General features: G+C 42.3%; 1 protein-coding gene across 1 annotated transcript; it reads right to left on the reverse strand.

Moving 5' to 3' along the window:
* Positions 1-1,743: 1,743 nt before the first annotated feature.
* Positions 1,744-20,720, reverse strand: TRIM27 (tripartite motif containing 27). The gene is made up of 8 exons (XM_021715371.1): positions 20,692-20,720; positions 19,405-19,500; positions 15,984-16,214; positions 8,178-8,200; positions 6,116-6,231; positions 5,967-5,999; positions 5,179-5,205; positions 1,744-3,409 (listed from the first exon to the last, which is right to left on the reverse strand). The coding sequence occupies exons 3-8, from the start codon at positions 16,200-16,202 to the stop codon at positions 2,814-2,816; spliced, it is 1,014 nt and encodes a 337-aa protein (XP_021571046.1). The 5' UTR covers positions 16,203-16,214; positions 19,405-19,500; positions 20,692-20,720; the 3' UTR covers positions 1,744-2,813.
* Between the last annotated feature and the right edge of the window lie 6 nt (positions 20,721-20,726).

The following is a 20,726-nucleotide window of genomic DNA, read 5'->3' on the forward strand; positions in this document are numbered from 1 at the left end:
ATCCTTTGTTTCACATTAAAAGGGTATCATAAGGTATGTAGTCTTCTGAGACTTTTTTTATTTAGTATTGTTAGTAAGATTCTTCACATTTATAGACACATCCCCATTCAAACTGGTAGTTTTGTTGAATCCAACAAGGTTATTTATCACTGCTCCAGCTGTTCCCTTTTGTTTAGTTTTGGAGCGTCTCCCTCTATCACCCAGGTTGAATTGAGTAGTGTGGTCACAGCTCATTGCAGCCTCTACCTCCTGGGCTCAGTAATCCTTATGCCTCAGTCTATAGCAGGGACTACAGGTGCATGCCTCCATGCCCGGCTAATTTTTTTTTTTTTTGGAGACAAGGTCTCACTATGCTGCTCAGGCCGATCTAGAACTCCTGGGTTCAAGTGATCTTCCTACCTTGGCCTCCTGTAATACTGAGATTACAGGTGTGAGCCACCATGCTCAGGCATTCAGTTGCTACTTTTAATAAAAGTACAATAAGATTCTGTTCCTAAAGCACTAGGTCTGTCGGGAATAGAGTAGACCCAGTGTAAAATCCTGTTAACTAAGATAAGCCCTAGTGCCTTATTGCTAGAGCTGCAAGAACCAAGTCTATACCTAGGGCATGTTTCCTTGAACTGGTAAAAGATGTCCTCTTTGTGGGCCTTTATTCTTCCTCCCTGCCCCAATGGACTAAATTAAGTGAAAGAAGAATGTGATCTTCAACGGGACTCTTCACCCTATTTTCCAGTTGGAGGCCCTTAAGTTTAGAATAGACAGTTATAAGGCAGGCATCCCAGGTCAACTGATTTGCACTCCAAGACTTCCAGTCTCTGCTCTGCTTCTCCCATGCAGAAAACCATAATCTACATATACTGCGGGGCAGGATTTGATGTATGTGGCCATGTGTTCCATCTCAGTTTGAATCCTGGCTCTATTGCTTCCTAGCTATGCACCTTGTCTGCAAAATAAGGGCAACAGTACATACTTGATTAGGTTGTTAGGAGCATTAAATAAGTTATTGTGCACAAAGTTCTTCATACTATGTGCCAACACTGCTATATCAGTAGTATTAATATACACATATATCATACGCATTAGATCTCAAAGTATTCGGCAAAAGTTAACCTAGGTTCATGAAAACACCTTCTCTAACCCTGGTTATATTATTTCTCTTAAAACCTGATGAATAAATGAAGAATTAGGACATATCACCAACTCATGATCTTCATCCATGGAACCAGAATGCCTAGACCAGTACTAGGTACAGCCCATAGAATCTAGTCTTCTGAGGTCAAATCTAGAAGTGGAAAGATTCAAATACTTGGTAACAAAGTTATTCTCTCAACCTGATCTTTCTTCCTCAGGACATAGTGATCCCATGCCCTCAAGGACTTGGGCTGGTGGTCCTGGGCTGGGAAGCAAGTTTTAGGCCCTCTAATCTTTGTCAAGCATCACGGCATTATCTTTTCCACTGCCAATTGCAGAAAGGACTTGAGGAAACACGTTCCTAGTAAAATTACAGGATTAACCAATACAAGAGCTGTAACCTACAATGCACACTACTACTTTTTCAGCATTATTAGAAAATAATGTCATGGTACTGAGAAAGTAGTTTTATCATCCAGTTCAAAGTAAAATATCAGCCAGAATGGGCTTCTGGACCCATATGGGAAATCAACACCATTACCATTTCCTCCCCCCATCCTTTAGAACATCTGTAAATCCAATCCTACCAAGACCCGGAAAACAACAACAATGTAAACATCCATATTCACTTTATTTTTAAACAGAGGAGCATGTACCCAAAGAGAAGCAGGACTGAGAACCATCATGGGGGCTTGCTCAAAGTGATCTGCCCTAGCCTTTGGACTTCTGTATGTCTATCCAATGGCCATGGGGATGGTGCTGCCTCCTACTTGATGGTATACACGTTATAAAGGTCAGCTCACCCACCCCTAAAGGCAATGGAAAAAGGAGGCAAGAGGTCAACGAGCCTCCAGAATACTGCCCCAGAATCCTTCCAGGGATGGTGCATGACTGACCACTAGTCCACAACTGTGACTGGGAAGGGAACTAGAAACAGTGGACGGAGTTGGGCAGAATATTATCCTAGATGATGTGCACCCAGCACCAAAATACACCTTTCATTAGAATGAAGGGAGCAAAGTCCTCAAAAAAGATACAAAGGCAAAGAGACACTGATTAGAACATTATCTCAACAGAGGCGGGGCCATTTCCCACCATTACTGTAAAATAACTGTAACTAACCAAAACACATACAGGCTTCTTTAATGGAGTTAATAAAACTACGGCAGATTGAGAATCAGGGGTAGAGGTACTGTTCCCAGAAGGAAAAATTGGGATAAAGGGAGCCATGCCGACAGGGCCTTGTAGTTCCAGTCTAGGTTCTTAGAAAGGAGCCCTAGTACAGAAATGACAGCAAATACCCATAATCACTGTGTGGGGCTGAACCAGAGGGAGCCAGGCTGAGCCAAGCAGGTATTTAAGTATCTTGAATGGCTCCCAAGTCCAAAGATTACCTGTACTCTTTATCCCCTCCAGTAATGTGTAAAACCAAAAAGTGTGAAACACTGGAGGTGGACATCTAGTTTTTATTTCTGGAAAACCTTGATCCTTCTCATTGTCTCACAATTTGCACGGAAAGGAAGAGGATGATAGAGATCATGGACATCCTGTCTCCCACGGCAAGGGCATGGAACGTGGTAAGGATATCCAGCTGTGATGGACAAGAAGTGGTAAGGCAACAAGATGCCTTGCGCCTGGTGCAGGATTATAGCCAACAGCCCTTTTGACCTGAGTTCACCTCCTCAAGGGGAGGTCTCCATGGAATGACCATGATTCCCAACATGGCCAGAAAACCCATCAATTCCACTCATGGGGCAGATGATCAGAGGAGCTGCACTCTTCCCTCCCGAGTAACTCAGACTGAAGTAGGGCCGGACAGGCCCACAAAAGGTAGCATGAGAGAAAGTAAAGGTGTGACACCTCTCTGTTACGTTGTAGAAGGAAACCTCGCCAGCATCATAGTCCAGGAAAATCCCTACCCGCTGGAGAGGGGTCCGCAGGGGGAGGGCAGTCATTGGGGAGGTAAGAGCCCAATATTCTTTCCCATACCACAACGATACTGCCCAGAATCCATTCTGGGGGGCTGAGGTTACTCCACCTTTTCTGCACACTGAGTCTTCACAGACACCTATGGTCCACTTGGCTTTATCTCCCACCTCTACCTCCCAGTAATGTCTCCCAGCGATGAAGCATGGAGAGCCCAAGACACAAGGAAACAGATTGAACCGCTCAGGGTTGTCGGGCAGGTCCTGTTGGAGGTAACTGTACCGCACTTGCCGCAGATTATCAGAGAGGATCAGGCTAGGGTAGGCTGTGTCTGGGTCCAGGGTCACGTCCACTGCAGAGACACATAGGGGAGGGTTGGTTGGTCTGAGAACCAGGAGAGCCCACTCTGAACTCAGCCTTTCTCCTACTTCCCTGAAAATAAGAGCTCCCTACTAGAGGTTATATTCATTTTATAATATACCCTAAAGACCATACTTCAAAAATTACTGCTTAGATTACCTGGTTACCCTTTTTAGCCAGGTTACTAAAATTTTACCCTTGTTCTTTCACATTTTAAGCCACAATATTCATAATAAATTGAATCCAGGGTTTTCTTACCTGCCTACAATCTCTTAATCTGAAAGCTTCTGGGAACAAAAGTTTCACAGAATTCAGAATACTACAAATGTTAGATAGGTAGGGTCTGATGTAGCACTCTATAATAAAATATTAGAGATCTGCTGTGAGACCTATGAGTGTTTACCTTATGTAACATAAAGACTTTAAATAGTACCACATAAATTCAGGTTTTGCTACCATAATTAATTTGCTATAAAATAATAAAAATAGCTTTCAGTTTTCAGAGATTTGGCATTTGGGAATGATAGAAAATCTTTACCAATTTGCTCACATTTCAAATTACCCTTTTATCCATTCTCTGAGAGCTTCACTCTGTACATCCAAACCCTATTCATCTTCTCAAGTGTAAGACTCACATCCTCCTCAAAGTTTTTCTTAACAAGCTCAAGTCATATTACTCTTCCCATTCTTAAATTGAAAACTGTCTATCACCGTGTCAGCTCCTCTGGTATTTAGTATAACATCTTGCAATCTTGTGGTGCTTTCCTGCTTTAAAAGCATTGATATATATTCTCTTATCTGGTTGTCACATCTTGTCCAGGAGGAAGATTCCCAAATATTACCTTTGAGAAATCAAAGTCCAGGCAGGCTAAACGATTCCCACAAAAGGTTCAAGATAGGCAAGAGGTGGAGGGGACCAAGAACCTCAGAACTTCTGGTTTTGGGCTCAATAATCTGCCCATGACAGTCACTACCTCTTTTCTGTGTCATGGATATACCTCCAGTTAGATAATGTAAATTCCAATAGTAAGACAGTGTCTTATACACTTCTCTTCCCTCTAAGGTACTTCTACACAATGTTAGACATTGTATGACATAAGCAAGGTACTCAGTTAATACTTGCTGAAAGAACTAAAAATATGGTTCAGTCAGTGGACACCAATAAAGGAAGAACTACTATATGTGGAGACCTTCTCTTCATGAAGAGAATTCCCCATAACAGAAGGTGGCTGTGTGACTATACAAAGTACAAACCTCTGAAATCACAGAATCATTCAATCTCTCTAATTAGAGGGTGAAGGTGGTTTTCAAGGGGACGGGGAGTCTCAAACTTTACCATGAGGCATAATGTGGTATGAAACAGATTCGTAGACTCTCTCTAGTACTCAGAGTAAAGTTGACCTCAATCACTCCTGCTTGTTGCAATCCACAATTTGCCCCTGAGGCTGGAACGGCAGAGCAATGTACCAGTGTACTAGTAGCATTTTACTTTTGGAGAACTGCAGGTCCACTCGATAATCCTTCATAACACCTGAGATTGATCACCCTGTGGCTTCAGTTCTGAGGCATTTCAGGAAGCAAAGATATTATAAACATATAGAAATAACCAATGGGTTTTTGTGGGTTGTTGTTTACCATGTTTTCAAATGGAACCTAAATAATCCAAACTTAGGCATTTTCCAAAAATTGTCCATAGTATTTGTTAGGTTCACAAGGATTTTTACTCCATACCCCAATATGGTTTTGTCTTCCATCACCTACCTGAGTATAACTGAGCCTCTCTTAATTCTGAAAAAAAAAAAAAAGAGAAAAGGAGTTATGCAAGTCATGAGTATTTACAGGAAATATGTAACTAGGAGAGCATTCGCTAGTCATAGAGCAGTGGTCTCCACTAGAAACCCCAGAACTCCTGTTGTCAGCCATGCACTGATTTCTTCATACAACGTATGGCTCTATTATCCACTCAAGAGCTTTAAGGGAAAAGGGATCAAGAAACCTTAAGAAGCAGGATAACCATATGTTTGAGACTGGTAGAATATGGGGCTAAACTGAGCCAAGATCAAGAATTCCATCCTCCAGTGAGCCAGCATGCAGTCTGATCCCTAAGTCAGCAGGCAGTCTGATTCCCGAGTGCCCCTCCTAGCCACCTCCATTAGTGCTGCTTGATTCTTGCTGTTGGCACCTGTGCCCACAACCTGTAGGAACTCAGTAAGTTACACTGATAAATACTGGCTCAAGTGAAACATAACCCGGATAATTTTTGTTCATTCTCTTTTCCAATAAAAAAAATAAATAACGAAGTTAATCCTGGATTTATTTTTAGACTGCCTATTTTCTTCTCCAGCGATGCAGACTTGAGAACTGACTGAATTTAGTTAACAGATTTCAAATTAGAATAGGAGGCTATTAATTGAAAAAATTAACAGGACCCTATATCTGGGGAGGCTCATCATTGGATATCACCCTTCTCCCATTTTCCCATATTTTTAATGCAGATGTTCTTCCCAAGAAACTTCAACATCAAAAGCCCTGTAGATGAATAAATTTACCTTGAATTTTCTCCATATCTGACTGCATTTTTTCTAAGAAGAGAAAAAGAGAAGATATTCAGTTTCTGACTGAAAAATATATCCTTCAGGCAACACACAGATACTTAGAATTTAAATTCACTTCCCCTCAGATTTCTCCCTCATATTACCTGTGAATTGCTTTAGACTCTCCGTCAAGAACAGACATTTCTGGGCAAAAATGTGAATTTTCTCTTGCAGATCTGGAGGTGTGATCCAGGGTTCAGGGATTCTGATTCTTTCAGCCCTAAATTTAAAAAATATGAGTAAATTTCTTCTCCAATTCTATGACCTTCCAGGGGTTAGGACAGGGTCTGGGTTAAACTGTCCAACACAAGTGGACAGTCTTTAAAACGAGCCACTATAGCTCTTCCCATCTTCTCTTCCTAGACTATAATCCTCTAGACTAGAACAGAGGAAATATTTCATTCGTTCTCAAAGCCCCCAAAACAGAGTTTAGCTTTTCAAGTAGCAAGTCATCAAAAACATTCATGGAATTAAATTGAAGATGATGCTGACCTTGTCAGAAAGCATGTGATCCCATGAGAGTCTTTGATATTTATGGTGGACAACTATCTAGAATTCTCAGGTACCCAAATGTGGAGAGAATGACATCTTTAGACAGAAAGGCAAGTTACTCTCTAGGGGACAAGACCCAATTTCTCCTTCTCTGCAAGGAAGTCTTTGGCAAAGACTGCCTAACCAATATCCCTTCTGTTGTCTTCTACATTTTATGGCTCATGGTTGCCCAATCTCCCTTGTAGCTAGATATGACCTTGTGACTGAGTACTGGCCAATGAGAGGTAAGAAATATTGTGGTAATTTGAGAAGTCTGCTTAAAAAGGAATGTGTTATGGCTAATTTCCTTCCTCCTGCTTCGTATTTTATCAGTTATCTCAGACTATCTGAAGACCATGTCTCAGGGACAGTAGAAAGTGAACTGGAAGAAACTCGAATCTTTGAGCATCACTGGAACTACCATACCAGCCCTGGGGTACCTTATCCTCACATTTCTTATATGGTGAGAAATATTTTTATAATGTTTAAGCCTTAAGCCAATGAAATTTTGGTTTCCTATCTCAGATGGCCAAACCCAATTCTTTTTTTTTTAAGTTTTCAAGCAAAGTTTATTTAGAAAGTAAATTAAAGAGAAAGAGCGAGCGATTCACCTCCCCAAGGTAGGGGAAGAAGCCAAAGCTCTAAACCCAGTTCTTAATGTCACAAACTGCTATGGTCCAAGGGATCTACCCTTATATATTAGGTTAGAGATGGATTGGCATAAAAAAGCAGCAGGCAAAGGTAGTGTTAGCTTGGGTCATCTGGCTGATATGAACTCCATCTTATCTCCATTCCAGAGGCCCTTAAAAACCTTAACTCCATCAACATGGTTTTATCCACATAAACCTCCCAGCCAACCCACTCCTTCTGTAAGGCCCTCCCCCATCTCTCCAAGAGTTCCCACATAGTCCAGCTCCATTTTCCTCTGCAAAGTTTTCACCATTCAGGATTTTAATCACCCTCAAAGTCCAGCTCTCTCAAGTCAGTCTCCAGCACTGAAGGCACTCATATCAAACTTTATCTTTCCAAGGTCTATCCCATTTGTTCTGTATGCATCCTGCTAATACAACTCTGATCTGGCCTATTGGCACCCTCTTTGGTCATGTCCCAGTTCCCAGGGAGATCTTCCTCACTTTCCATTTGATGTTAGATAGAGAAATAATAAGAATAAGAGCCAAAATTCAGTTGGCTCATCAGTAATTATAAAACTCTAGGCCAGTCACACTTACTTAGGCCTTATTTTCCCCATTATAGGAAAAAAATGAGATAATGAATGGGAAAGGAATGCGTAGGAAGAGACAACCATACGCTACCCTCGCACTCTGCCCAAGTCCCTATAAGGCCCCACCTTCTCCATAGAAGTGTCCCCATATCTCTAAATCTACCATCATCTTTCCACATAAATCCTCTACCCCACCCCATCCCACAATTTGTCAGTAATTCCTGAGTTGTATTGAGAAGGGCTGTGTTCATTTAGTTCCTTGCACACTAGTGCTTCTTTTCAGGGATGAATAGGAGATGTGTCAGTTTAGCAAGATGTCCATCCCAGGCTCTGAGATCCTTTCAGGATTTACAAATATGAGGAAGACAATCTCCCCAAATTTGATTTAACACTAGGGGGAGAGAAAACTGTACCTGCTCAAGGTATCCCCAATGTCCTGCAAGAGAAAGGAAAAGGATAACCATGAGAAGTCATTCATAACTTTCAGTTTTTTTTCACAGATGTCTGTTGAGAACCGAACTATGAGCTGGCCCACCTGGAAGAAACCAGGAAGACAAGGATCACTGGAACATAACTCACAGTCTCAAGAAACTAAATATCAGGCAGAGGAAACTGAGATACACTCTATTTGCTACAGCAGCATTTCCTATGCCCTCCAGCACCACCATCCACTGGTTAAGGACCTCATGAGTTTAAATTTACTTACCTATTCTTGGACCTCAACTACCTACCTGTTCAGCTTGCGTTCTTTTTATTGTGAACTAATTTTAAATACCCAGAAAAACTGCTATGACATAGAACTCCAGTATATTTTTGTCCCAGATTTACCAACTTTTTCACTAAATTTATCATTTTTGTCTCCCTCTCCCATATGTATGATGTATTTCTGGTCAGAACCATTTGGGAGTTCATTCTTTACATTATATCCCCTTATACTTCCATGAGGAGTTCCTAAGAACAAATACATTTTCTTATACAACTACAGTACAGTTATCAAATGCAGGAAATTGAACATTGATATGTTTATCTAGCCCATAGTCTGTGTTCTAATGTAATCATTTGCATTAATGTTCTTTACAGCTATCCTATCCTGAACCACTGCAGTAATCTAGGATTATTCGTTGTATTTAATTATCATCACCTCTCTTTTTTTAATCTTTTCTAAAAAACTTTTTTAAGAGATAAGGTTTCACTATGTTCCCCAGGCCGGTCTCAAACTCCTAGGCTCAAGTGATCCTCTTTGCTGAGTAGCTGGGACTACAGGTGCATGCCACCATGCCCAGCATGACATATGTCTTTAACTAGAACAGTTCCTCTGCACTGGTTTCTTTCTTGGCATTTATATCGTTTAGTACAAGCCAATTATTTTATACAATGTACCTCCAAATGGGTTTGTCAGATATTTTCCTCATGAGAAAATTCAGGTTGTATCATCTTTAACTAGTGTATGTTGTATCCTTCTAAAGGTATATAATATTCACTTGTCCTTTACTGCCAATACTAATTTTGATCTGTGTATAGTTACTGTTTTACCTTTTGTAATTAATAAGTAATCTATAAGTGATATTTCCAGTCCTCATCACACTTCCCACCTTAGATGTAGCGTCTGCTGATTATTTTTGTTAGAATTAATTTTTACTATGATAATTGCCAAATGGTAAATTTCTAACTTCCAAAATTCCTTCTATGTTACTTATTGACAGTCTACCGAAAAGAATTTCTCCTTCTTATTTATTATTAGCATGTACTTATAGGTTCTTTTTTTGAGTCAGGGTCTCACTCTTGCCCAGACCACAGCTCAGTAGCATGATCGCAGCTCACCACTGCCTGGATCTCCCAGGCTCAGGCAATCCTTCTGCCTCAATCTCCTGAGTAGCTGAGACTATAGGTATGTGCCACCATGCCTAGCTAATTTTTTAATTTTTTGTAGAACAGGTCTCTCTGTGCTGCCCAGGCTGGTCTTGAACTCCTGGGTTCAAGCAATCCTACTGCCTTAGCCTCCCAAAGAGCCATCGTGCCTGGCTCACAGATTTTTATTTTATTAAATGGTCATAACCCATTACTATTCTTATTTATTTTGGTGTTCAAAATGTCTGAGACTTGGCGAGGGTGTCCTTGTCACTGTCTCCTCTATCCCCTGATATATCATTCTCCCCATCCCCAGTATTTTTTGGTTTATCCTTCCAATTTCCTTTGTAAAAACAAGCAGACACATGTATTTTCCAATTTCTCACAAAAAAGTAACACACTGTATTTTATATTTTGAGTTTTTTCACACAGCAATATTCACAGAAAACAACTCCATATCAGTTCATAAGTATCTCTCATTCTGTATGTGTGTTGTGTGTGTGTGTCGGAGTCTCACTCTGTCACTCAGACTGGAGTGCAGTGCCATGATCACAGCTCACCACAGTCTTGACTTCCTGGGCTCAAGCAGTCCTTCTGCCTCAGTCTCCCAAGCAGTTGGGACAACAGGTACCCACCACCATGCCTAAGTTCTTGTACAGACAAGGTCTCCTATGTTGTCTATGCTAGTCTTGAACTCCTGGGCTCAAGCAATCCTCCTGTCTCAGCCTTCCAAACAGCTGGGATTACAGATGTGAGCCACCATGCCTGGCTTGGTTTTTTGTTGTTTTAGGTATATCTTCAAGGTAAATTCCTGCAAAGATTCTTTTTTAAATTTAGTTTTTAATTGATACACAATAAATGCACATATTTTGGGGATATCTGTGATAATATAATAGTCACATAATTTGAAATATCAAATCAGTGTAATTGGGATATCCATCATCCTTAACTATTTATGCTAGAAACATTTGAATTATTAATTATTATCCTCTAGCAATTTTGAAATATGCAGTAGATTATATAGTCAACTGATCTATCAAACACTAGATCTTATTTCTTCTATCAAATTGTATATTTGTACTCATTAACCTCTCTCCATTCCCACTCCCATTTTAGAAAGATTCTTAGTCAAAGTCTAACTGTGTGTGTGTATGCATATATAAATGAGTATGTAAGCCGGGCTTGGTGGCTCAGCCTGTAATCCCGTGCCTTGGGAGGCTGAGGTGAGTGGGTTGCCTGAGCCCGCGGGTTCGAGACCCGCCTAGGCAACTTGGCGAGACCTCATCTCTACAATAAATCAAAAGTTAGCCGGGCGTGGTAGCACGTGCCTGTAGTTCCAGCTACTTGGAAGGCTGAGGCGGAATGATCGTGGGAGCCCAGCAGGTCGAGGCTGCGGTGGCCGGGAGTGGCCACTGCACTCCAGTCTGGGCGACAGAGTGAGACTCCAACTCAAAAAAATAAAATAAAATAAAATAAAAGTGTGTGTGTATACACACACACACACACACACACACACACACACATATATATACACACATACATATATAGTGTTGTTAAATATTGCCAAATTCTCCTCCAAAAGCATTGTACAATTTTGCATTCCCATTAGCATACATGTATATCTCTCACAGTGTATTTCTCTTTGCCAACAATGTATTATGCTGACATTTTTTTTGTATTCTAATGAGTAAGAAAGGGTACTTTGGTGTAGTTTTAATCTGATTCATCTCGTAAGTACAGCTGAAAATTTTTTCATATGTTTATTGGCTAATTTTATATGCCCTTTGCAATTTGTCTATTTTCCCTTTAATTTTTGGAAGTTCTTTATATGTTAGAACTATTTCTTTATTTTTCCTTCTTTTTTTTTTTTGAGGCAGGTTCCTGCTCTGTGACCCAGGATGAAGTGCAGGGGTATGATCACAGCTCACCATAACCTTGAACGTCTGCTCAAGTGCTCTTCCCACCTGAGCCTCTCAAGTAACTAAGCCTAGAAGAATGTATCATCATCATGATTCCTGGCTAATTTTGCTTTTACTAGAGACTGGGTGGGTCACGGGGGAATGTCTCATTATGTTGCCCAGCTCATAGCCTCAAGTGATCCTTCTAACTCGACCTCCCAAAATGTTGGAATTACAGGCATGGACCACCAAGTCTGGTCCTGTTATTTCTATTTGTGGTATTTGTTGCAAATATTTTCTTTTAATACCATCTTTTGGCTAGTTACAATATGTGTGTGTGTTTTCCTTGTGTTGATACCAATAGCTTTAATTATAATAGGCTTTGTTGTGTTTAAATATCTAGAAAAAAAGCTTGTTGCCATTTTTATTGAATTTGCAAGAGTGGGAGGGGTAGAGGGATAAGAAATTATTTAACAGGTACAATGTACACTATTCAGGTGACAGTCACACAAAAAAACAAGATTTTACCACTATGCAGTATATCCATGCAACCAAAACAAAAACTGAATTAAGTTTATGAATTTGAAGGATCAAAAACTTGCTGCTGAAATGTCTTATTAAAGAATAAGGAATAGCTTCTTATTTGCTCAAGTTTATCTTTCTGGAGTGTTTTATAATTTTTTCCACAAAGGTTTTCATACATTTCTTACAAGTTTAATTCTAGGTATTTTATTATTTGTGCAACTGGAAATGGGATATTCACTTCTAATATGTCTCCTAGTGGCTATCTGGCACATGAAGACTGCTAATTTCTCTATGTTAACTCACTTTCCAATTCCTTTTTTTTTGAGTTGAAGTCTCACTCTATCACCCAGGCTAGAGTGCAGTGGCATGCTCACGGCTACTGCAGTCTTGACCTGCTGGGCTTAGGCAATCCTTCCGCCCCAGCCTTCCAAGTAGATGGAACTACAGGCACGCACTACCATGCCCAGCTAATTTTTTGATTTATTGGTAGAGACAAGGTCTTGCTAAGTTGCCCAGGCTGGTCTTGAACCGACGCTCAGGCAATCCTCTCGCCTCAGCTTCCCAAAGTGCTGGGATTATAGGCTTGAGCCATGGTGACTGGCTACTTTCCGATTCTTATGCCTCTAATTATTTTATCTAACTGAACTGGTTAAAACCACAAGTACAATTAATGTTAAACAGAGATGACAGTCTACAAGACAACTTGCCTCGTTCTGACTCAATAGGAGCACCTCTGATATTTCCTCATTAAGTAAAATTCAGCTTGCTCTTCCAATGACTTCCACCATGAGCACTCTTTTAAAATCTTTGAGAGCCCACCCCTTCTTTCTCCACCTTCCTCATCATCCAGTTTCAGTTTCTTGATCCATCTGTTCAAAAAAATTCTCACAAATACCTCCTGCCTTAAAAAAAAAAGGTTTTAAAACCTTAAGTATGTGCTTGTTTTAATAGCAGATATACTCAAATTGGAACCATGCAGAGAAAATTAGCATGGCCCCTGCAGAAGGATGGCACATAAATTTGTGAAGTTTTACTTTTTTTTTTTTTGAGTTGGGCTCTCACTCTCTTGCCCAAGCTGGAGTGCAGTGGTACGCTCACAGCCACTGCAGCCTCAACCTGCTGGGCCCAGGCATTCGTTCCGCCTCAGCCTTCCAAGTAGCTGGAACTATAGGTGCGTGCCACCATGCCTAGCTAATTTTTTGATTTATTGTAGAGACAAGGTCTCACCATATTGTCCAGGCTGGTCTTGAACCCCTGAGCTCAGGCAATTCTCTTGCCTTGGCCTCCTAGAGTGCTGGGATTACAGGCTTGAGCCACCGCGCGTGGACAAAGTTTTACATTTTTAATGTTCACGGCAGCACTATTCACAGTAGCCAAGAGAACAGCAACTCAGATGTCCATCAACTGATGAATATACAAAAGGCAGTATATATCCATAAAATGGAAGATTATTCAGCCATAAAAAGGAATGAAGTACTGAAACATGGATGAGCCTTGAACAGATTATGCTGGGGGGTGGGAGAAAGGCCACATATTGTACGATTTCACTTCTACCAAACATCTACAACAGACTAATCCATGTAGCCAGAGGTTAGGAGAAGGGAATGAGAAGTGATTGCTTAATGGTATGGGGTTTCTCTTTGGGATGATGAAAGTGTTTTGGATCTAGACTGGTTGATAATTGCCCAATATTGTAAATTTACAAAATGCTACTTTTGTGCCACAGAGTTACACTTTGAAATGATGAAATTTATGTTCTGTATATTTTACAATAAAAATGAATCACCCTCAAGTCTATCTTTCAAAATCCCAACCCTGGACAAGCCCGACGATCTGCTTTGTCACATCTGCCCCAGAGTAGTCAAGATCTGAGAAAGCAAAGCAGACAAGAGAGTCGCAAATGGAGCATAAAGGTCCTATGATAAATGGATGTTCACTGACCAAATACTCCTACTATTTTTTGCAGATCAACATGCTTTTCCATACTCTGAAACAGTCACTTTCTTCCCATACAACAGAAAACCCTGGAAGCTCACTCCTATACATGTGCTTTAGTTCTCATTCTCACCTGCCTTCTCAGGATCAAAACACTACTGATCAGCACATCATTTCTTACAGCTTCAACGTCTTTCCTAGCCTGGAAACTTTACAAAATAAGACTCTCCCATATACACTTTGAAAATATGTTTAACTAGTTTCTTTAAGCATTCCCTCCAGATAAAGCACCACAATCCTACCTCATCTCTAAGTATTTTCTTGCATGTCCTTCATAGTCTACTTCTTGACACAGTCATCTACTCTTGTAGTCTCCATTCACCCCACCCAGTCACCACTCAACTCCCCCTAACATGGCTCCTGCCCAATTTATTCCACATGGCAGTTCCATATAAGGTCACCAATCTTGGCCATGTTTTTAAACCAAACAGAAATCAACTCTGATACTATTTGACCTCACCTGCATTATTGTATTGTCCACTCCCTCGTTCCTAAAACATTCCTCCTTCCAGGTCACGTTCTACCTCCCTGGTCAATTGTACTCCTAGCAAGCACTGCCTTTTGTCCCTGGCAATTAAATACTGATGTACACTGAGGCTCAAGCTGTCTTCTCTTATTATTCTACAGCAGGGATTAGAAAACTTTTTCTTAAAAGGCTAGGCAGCAAATATTCTAGGGTTTGTGAGGCATACAGTCTCTTTTTTTGCTACTTCTGCTAAAGCAATGACAGGTAATACATAAATGAACAAGCATGGCTTTGTTCCAATAAAAATGTGTGGACACTAAATTTGAATTTCATACAATTTCACATATCATGAAACACATGCTTCTGATTTTTTCCCAACCATTTAAAAATATAAAAACCGTATTTAGCACCCAAGACATTTAAAAACAAGTGATTGAGCCGGGCTCGGTGGCTCAGCCTGTAATCCCGCGGCTTTGGGAGGCTGAGGTGAATGGATTGCCTGAGCTCGTGGGTTCGAGACCCGCCTGGGCAGGCGAGACCTCATCTCTACAATAAATCAAAAAATTAGCCGGGCGTGGTAGCGCATGCCTGTAATTCCGGCTACTCGGAAAGCTGAGGAGGAAGGATCGCCGGAGCCCAGCAGGTCCAGGCTGCGGTGGCCGGGAGCGGCCACTGCACTCCAGTCTGAGTGACAGAGTGAGACTCCAACTCAAAAAAAACAAAAAACAAAACAAACAAAAAAACAAGTGATTGGCCATAATTAGCTGACCCTTGTTCCACCCCATCATCCCTTTTTAATAGCATTTATTAACACTTGTGATAACTGTTCATTTATTGTCTGGTCCCCACACTAAAACATAATTCAGGAAAGCTTATTCAACATTTAATTCCAGTGCCTAGAATGGCCCCGACCCAGAACAGAAAATTAATGTGTGCTGAATGAGCAAATGATGGCCAGACCATTTCCTGTGGTCTTAGTGGGTTAGGTCTGCTACAGCTCTAACACCTGCATGACCAAGGTTAAATCACAGATTACTCAGGCTAACCAGTCTTGCTCAAGTGCATGTTGTTTTATGGTTGTGATGTGCATGTGTTATGTCAAAATTACAGGATACCTGAATGAGCAGGGTCTCTGAATGGTCCAAATGTGTAGTGTGGTCCAAACCCCTCATTACACAATGAGCGAATAAGGTCACTGAGGCCTAGAAAGTTCAAGAATCTTGCCTGTGATCAGACCGCTTGTCAGTGCAGGGCAGGTTTATGCATCTTTTTGCCCTTTTCGTGAGACGATGCAACTGACTGATCCAAGCTGTGTCAACCAGAACTGCTAGTGAACATATTTTCCTCTTAACAAGCCCAATATAGAGTTTGGCAAGCCCTTGATACTCCCACAGAGTTAACAAGAACACAGGGGGTCCTCAATACTACTTGGTGAAGGGAGATAATTTTTAGTGGGGGCTGTCATGGCAGGGCTCTCCAAGCCTCACCTGCAGGAGCTCCCTGGTAGGCTGTTGCTGCTTCTCTTCCAGCTGGGTGATCAGGCTGCTGAGGTGCGAGATGTTGCAGGAAAACTGGGTGATGGCACCGTTGATGCTGTTGTAGATGGCCAAGTCTAGCTCCTCAAGGCGGGCCAGGAGGCGATATTCATGCTCCTTCAAGGAGTGATACAGCTGCTCAAACTCCCAAACGATCTTCTCCCGCTCCATCTGGGTCAGGCTCTGTGCAGATGACAGGGAAGGGCAGTGAAGAGAGGATACACTCAATTCTAGAGCCCTTCATATCTCTCTCCTGATGTGAGTACCCACCCAAGGACATCACCATTTCATCCTAGCATACTAAAACCACCACCGTGCTCACTCACTCACTCATTATTTCCAGTCTTTACTGAGTGGACACATAATGGCCAGGAACTGAGTTACTCATGATAATGAAGAAAAAGGCCCTGCCCTCGAGTAACTCAGGTTAACAAGTCAGTCAAGTTCATATGATTTGCATAGTCATGGATGGGTAATTAAAGAAAGGGTGACAGCCTGAAGTGAAAGAAGTTGTTACAGTCTTCACAGAAGCAACGTTCACATAGGGTCTGTGTGAATGAATGTAGGATGAACAGGAATTCACTATGGAGGGGATGATGGAGGGCTTTCCTGGCATAAGTAATGACACAGGCGGCTGAGGTGAGAGAATTGCTTGAGTCCATGGGTTCAAGACCAGCCTGGGCAACTTGGTGAGATCTCATTTCTACAATAAATCAAAAATTTAGCCAGGCATGGTGGTGCATACCTGTAGTTCCAGCTACTTGGAAGGCTGAGGTGGAAGGATAGCCTGAGCCCAGCAGGTTGAGACTGCGGTGGCCGGGAGCATGCCACTGCACCCTAGCCTGAGCCCAGCAGGTTGAGGCTGCAGTGGCCAGGAGCATGCCACTGCACTCTAGCCTGGGCAACAGAGTGAGACTCCAACTCAAAAAAAAAGAAAAAAGAAAGAAAGAAATGGCACAGGCAAGAGTAGGGGAGAAAGCAAATGGTGCTTGAGGCCTGGCTGGTGCACATGAGAGCTGAGGGCAGAGACTAGAAAAGGTAAGGTGAAATCATACCTCACCTGGCAGGCTAAGAAATAAGGACTCTATTGCACCTGGGAGCCATGAAAGACTGTCACACAGGCAAGTGACATGGTCAGATATGTACCCTACAAAGAATGATTTGGGACAATCAGGCACAATTTCCTCAACCAGCTTCCTTGGACCCTCCATATCCTCTATCTGGACTTTGTGGGCACACACCAACTGCCCTATCTCACTGGCTTGGGATGAGTGTTTCCCAGGGTTCCCTCTTGGTGTTGACTTATTTGCCACAGCAAGCCTTTCCTTCCTTCTCCCACCCCTAACCCCTCACCATCAGGACTCATAAAGTTTTGCTCTAAATAAGGAATCAGCTATGACGCCAAAGGAGTCAAGTAAATGTTTGTTGGGACACAGTCATGCCCGTTCCTTTCCATACTGGCTGTGGCTGCTTTTGAGCTACAACAGAGTAGATTAATTGCCACACAGCCTGTACAGCCCACAAAGCCAACGATATTTACTATCCAACCCTTTACAGAAAGTTTGCCAACACCTGTTCTAAACTCGACTTCTTCTGAGAACCTTCCCTCACTGATTATAACCACCCTTCTTAGACACTCACTACACGACTTAGCAATGTGTAAACACCTTTGTTTACAGATCCTTTTCATACTTATGGGTAATTATTTTAAAAATGTAAACCATACAATATAATCTTAGAATCAAAACAGTAAAGTTGAAAGAACCATAAAAATCAATTAATTCAGTGTCTCTCAAAAGGGGTGCTATCGGCACCCTAGCAGATACAATTCTGCCCATCATGAGACTGTTTCTTACAGTGTAAGATATTTAGCATCCCTGCCCCATGCTCCCCAGTTACTCCACTCTTTGAGTGACAGTCAAAGCAACACCCACCCATCTCTATAGAGGAGGAGAGGGCAGTGGTAGACTTGGCTGGAGAACTACAAGTCTAATCCAACCTACCCATTTAACAGATTAGAAAACTGAGGACCAGAGAGGTTGTCTATACGACGGGGCAGTGTCAGAGCCTACAAGCATAACATGTCCAGGCACCCTGCTTCTCAGAGAAGGGCAGTCTCTCTCCTTTGATAATCCTCCCACAAGGAAACCGCTGTGTGCACAATGATTTGAGTTCACTCAGGCTCACTGAGAAGAATCTCTATCCATTAGAACATTTCCAAGCAAGGAGATGAGGTCTCTTCTGTAGGGACAGAGCAAGAGGTGGGATCTGAGGACACCACAGAAATGAGTTCCCTGTTCTGAAGTTCTTTACTACACCATGCCAGGACTGACAAATTCTCACAAGACGATGCTAGACACTACTAGTCTGGGAGTTTGTTTTTCACATGGAATTACCTCTAATGGACGAGTATTTTGTAGTATTTTAGTAGTATTTTGTAGTATTTGTAGTATTTTGCTTATTGTTCAAGAAAAATTTCTTTAACACCTAGGTGGCAGGTATACATGTGTATAATATAAAAGTCTCTGAATTTTTTGTTTTTGGGACTTCAATATTTTGTTTTGCTTTTCTTTTTTTTTTTTTTTTTGAGTTGGAGTCTCACTCTGTTGCCCAGACTGGAGTGCAGTGGCCACTCCCGGCCACCGCAGCCTCAACCTGCTGGACTCCAGCAATCCTTCCACCTCAGCCTTTCAAGTAGCGAGAACCACAGGTGCGCGTTACCACGCCCGGCTAATTTTTTGATTTATTGTAAAGATGAGGTCTCGCCAAGTTGCCCAGGCGGGTCTCAAACCCGCAGGCTCAGGCAATCCACTCACCTCAGCCTCCCAAGGCGCAGGATTACAGGCTGAGCCACCGAACCCGGCTTGCTTTGTTTTTCAAAACAAAATTCCCAAATACCCCTAGTACATCAAATACCCCTAGTACATGCCCATGTCCCAAGACCTTGCGGGGAGTGGAGGAAGAAAGCAGAGTGAAAAATTTAGAAGTGAGGCGCTGTAAGAAAGGACATCCCAGAATCAACAGTAGGACTTACATGCATCCACTATCAGCCCCTGTCTGTAGGATGGTATCAAAGGAGGCTACCTGTACCCAAGAATTTTACCTATCTCAGCTTTGCCAAGGATCAGTGTGGGTCTACACAGAGCTAGTAGGCTAAACTTTATTGATAGGTCAGATTTCCAGGGGTTCCAAACAGCTCCTCCATCCTTTCCCAAAAAGTCAGGGAATCTGCTGGTTTTCCAAGTGAGTTCCCACTGCTGTATGGGGTTGTTCCACCTGTAACTACAAGTTCTGAGTGATCTGGCTGGACAAGGTTAAGGGAAGTATCATCAGCCCCACAGAAGGGGCAACTGTGAATTCCATCAGCCCTTACCAAGAGCTCAGCTCGTGCCTGCTCCCCCTGTGCCCGACGTCTCTTCTTTAGGTCTTTCACTCTTTTTAGATGGTCTAGCTGGTTCTGGATTTGCTCCTGAAAAAAGCAAAACAGATGGGGAGTTCAAAATTAGGCAAACCTTAGCATCAGCATGACTATTCTGCTTATCACACATGGAACCCATACTCCTGACGCCAAGCCCCTGGTTAGAACTTGTCCTCGGGCCACGCTGCCACCCACAGGAGGAAGGCCCAGAGCACAGGGGTCACCACACCTCTCCTTTAGCAATTTGTGTGTATATATCTTAAACAGTGAGTCATCTACCTGTCCCTGGAAGGATATTGCATGGTTCAGCGGAAAGGTGACTGGACTAGAAGACATAAAGTTACAGTGTAGGTCTTCTGCAGAGGTATACTGAGAAAATGAACTAACTTCTCATTTTCCCTACGTGTAACAAGTATAAACGCCACCTTCCCCGACCTACTCAAGAGTGAGTGAAATGACAGAGTCGAAAGCTCCATAAATATTAAGTACTCATATTTGAACATGCACATATCTGTGTACGTATTCCTGCAGCCCTGGAATAGACAGAAAATAAAAAGTATCAAGGACTCCCTGATTGCTGCCATACAACTGTTTTATATGTAATACTTTGTTCCCCTGTTACTGTTTAGCAGTGCTGGTCTGTTGAGCAGTTCACAAAGGGTTCCGTGCATCATGTGACTTCACTCAATCTTCATAAAAACTGTGTTATCTCTCGAGTCTCAGAGTGGTTATAGGACTTACTCAAGCAGTGAAGAGCTGTGTTCTTTTCTGTGAGCTTCTACAACAGGACGGATTACAGGAGAGTGCTGGGGAAATGCTTAGAGACTAAGTGATGGGCATCTGCTTGATGTGTATACAGTTAACGTCCGAATGTGTTTTGTCTGAGAGCTGGTGGGAGTGTCTCTGAAGCTCGCCGAGTGTACGCGGTTTTACGCACTTCTTGTACACTGTCAAAAGGAGATCTCCATGGGCCGTCTTTATATACGATGTGCTCGTGAGCCGGGAAACACGGGGACATATAGAGAAAGAGTGAGGGTGGAGAGACTTCTGGCTTCCTCACCAGCTACAGGTTTTCCTCCCAAATCTGAGTGCGGAGGCTCTGGAGCGGACAGAGAGGAAATGACGGCTGTGAACCACACGTCCGGCTCAGCCATTTTCTCGGCGGAAAAAAAGGAAGCCCCTTCGGCTCTCCCCTCCCTTTGTGCGACTCGCGCTCCCGCCCGCCCGGCTCCGCGCCCTCACCTTGAAGCCCTCCACCGCCTCCTCGAGCGGCAGCA

This window comes from Carlito syrichta, unplaced genomic scaffold (genome assembly GCF_000164805.1).
Source record: "Carlito syrichta isolate Samal-C Ts95f unplaced genomic scaffold, Tarsius_syrichta-2.0.1 Scaffold307028, whole genome shotgun sequence".
NCBI lineage: Eukaryota > Metazoa > Chordata > Mammalia > Primates > Tarsiidae > Carlito > Carlito syrichta.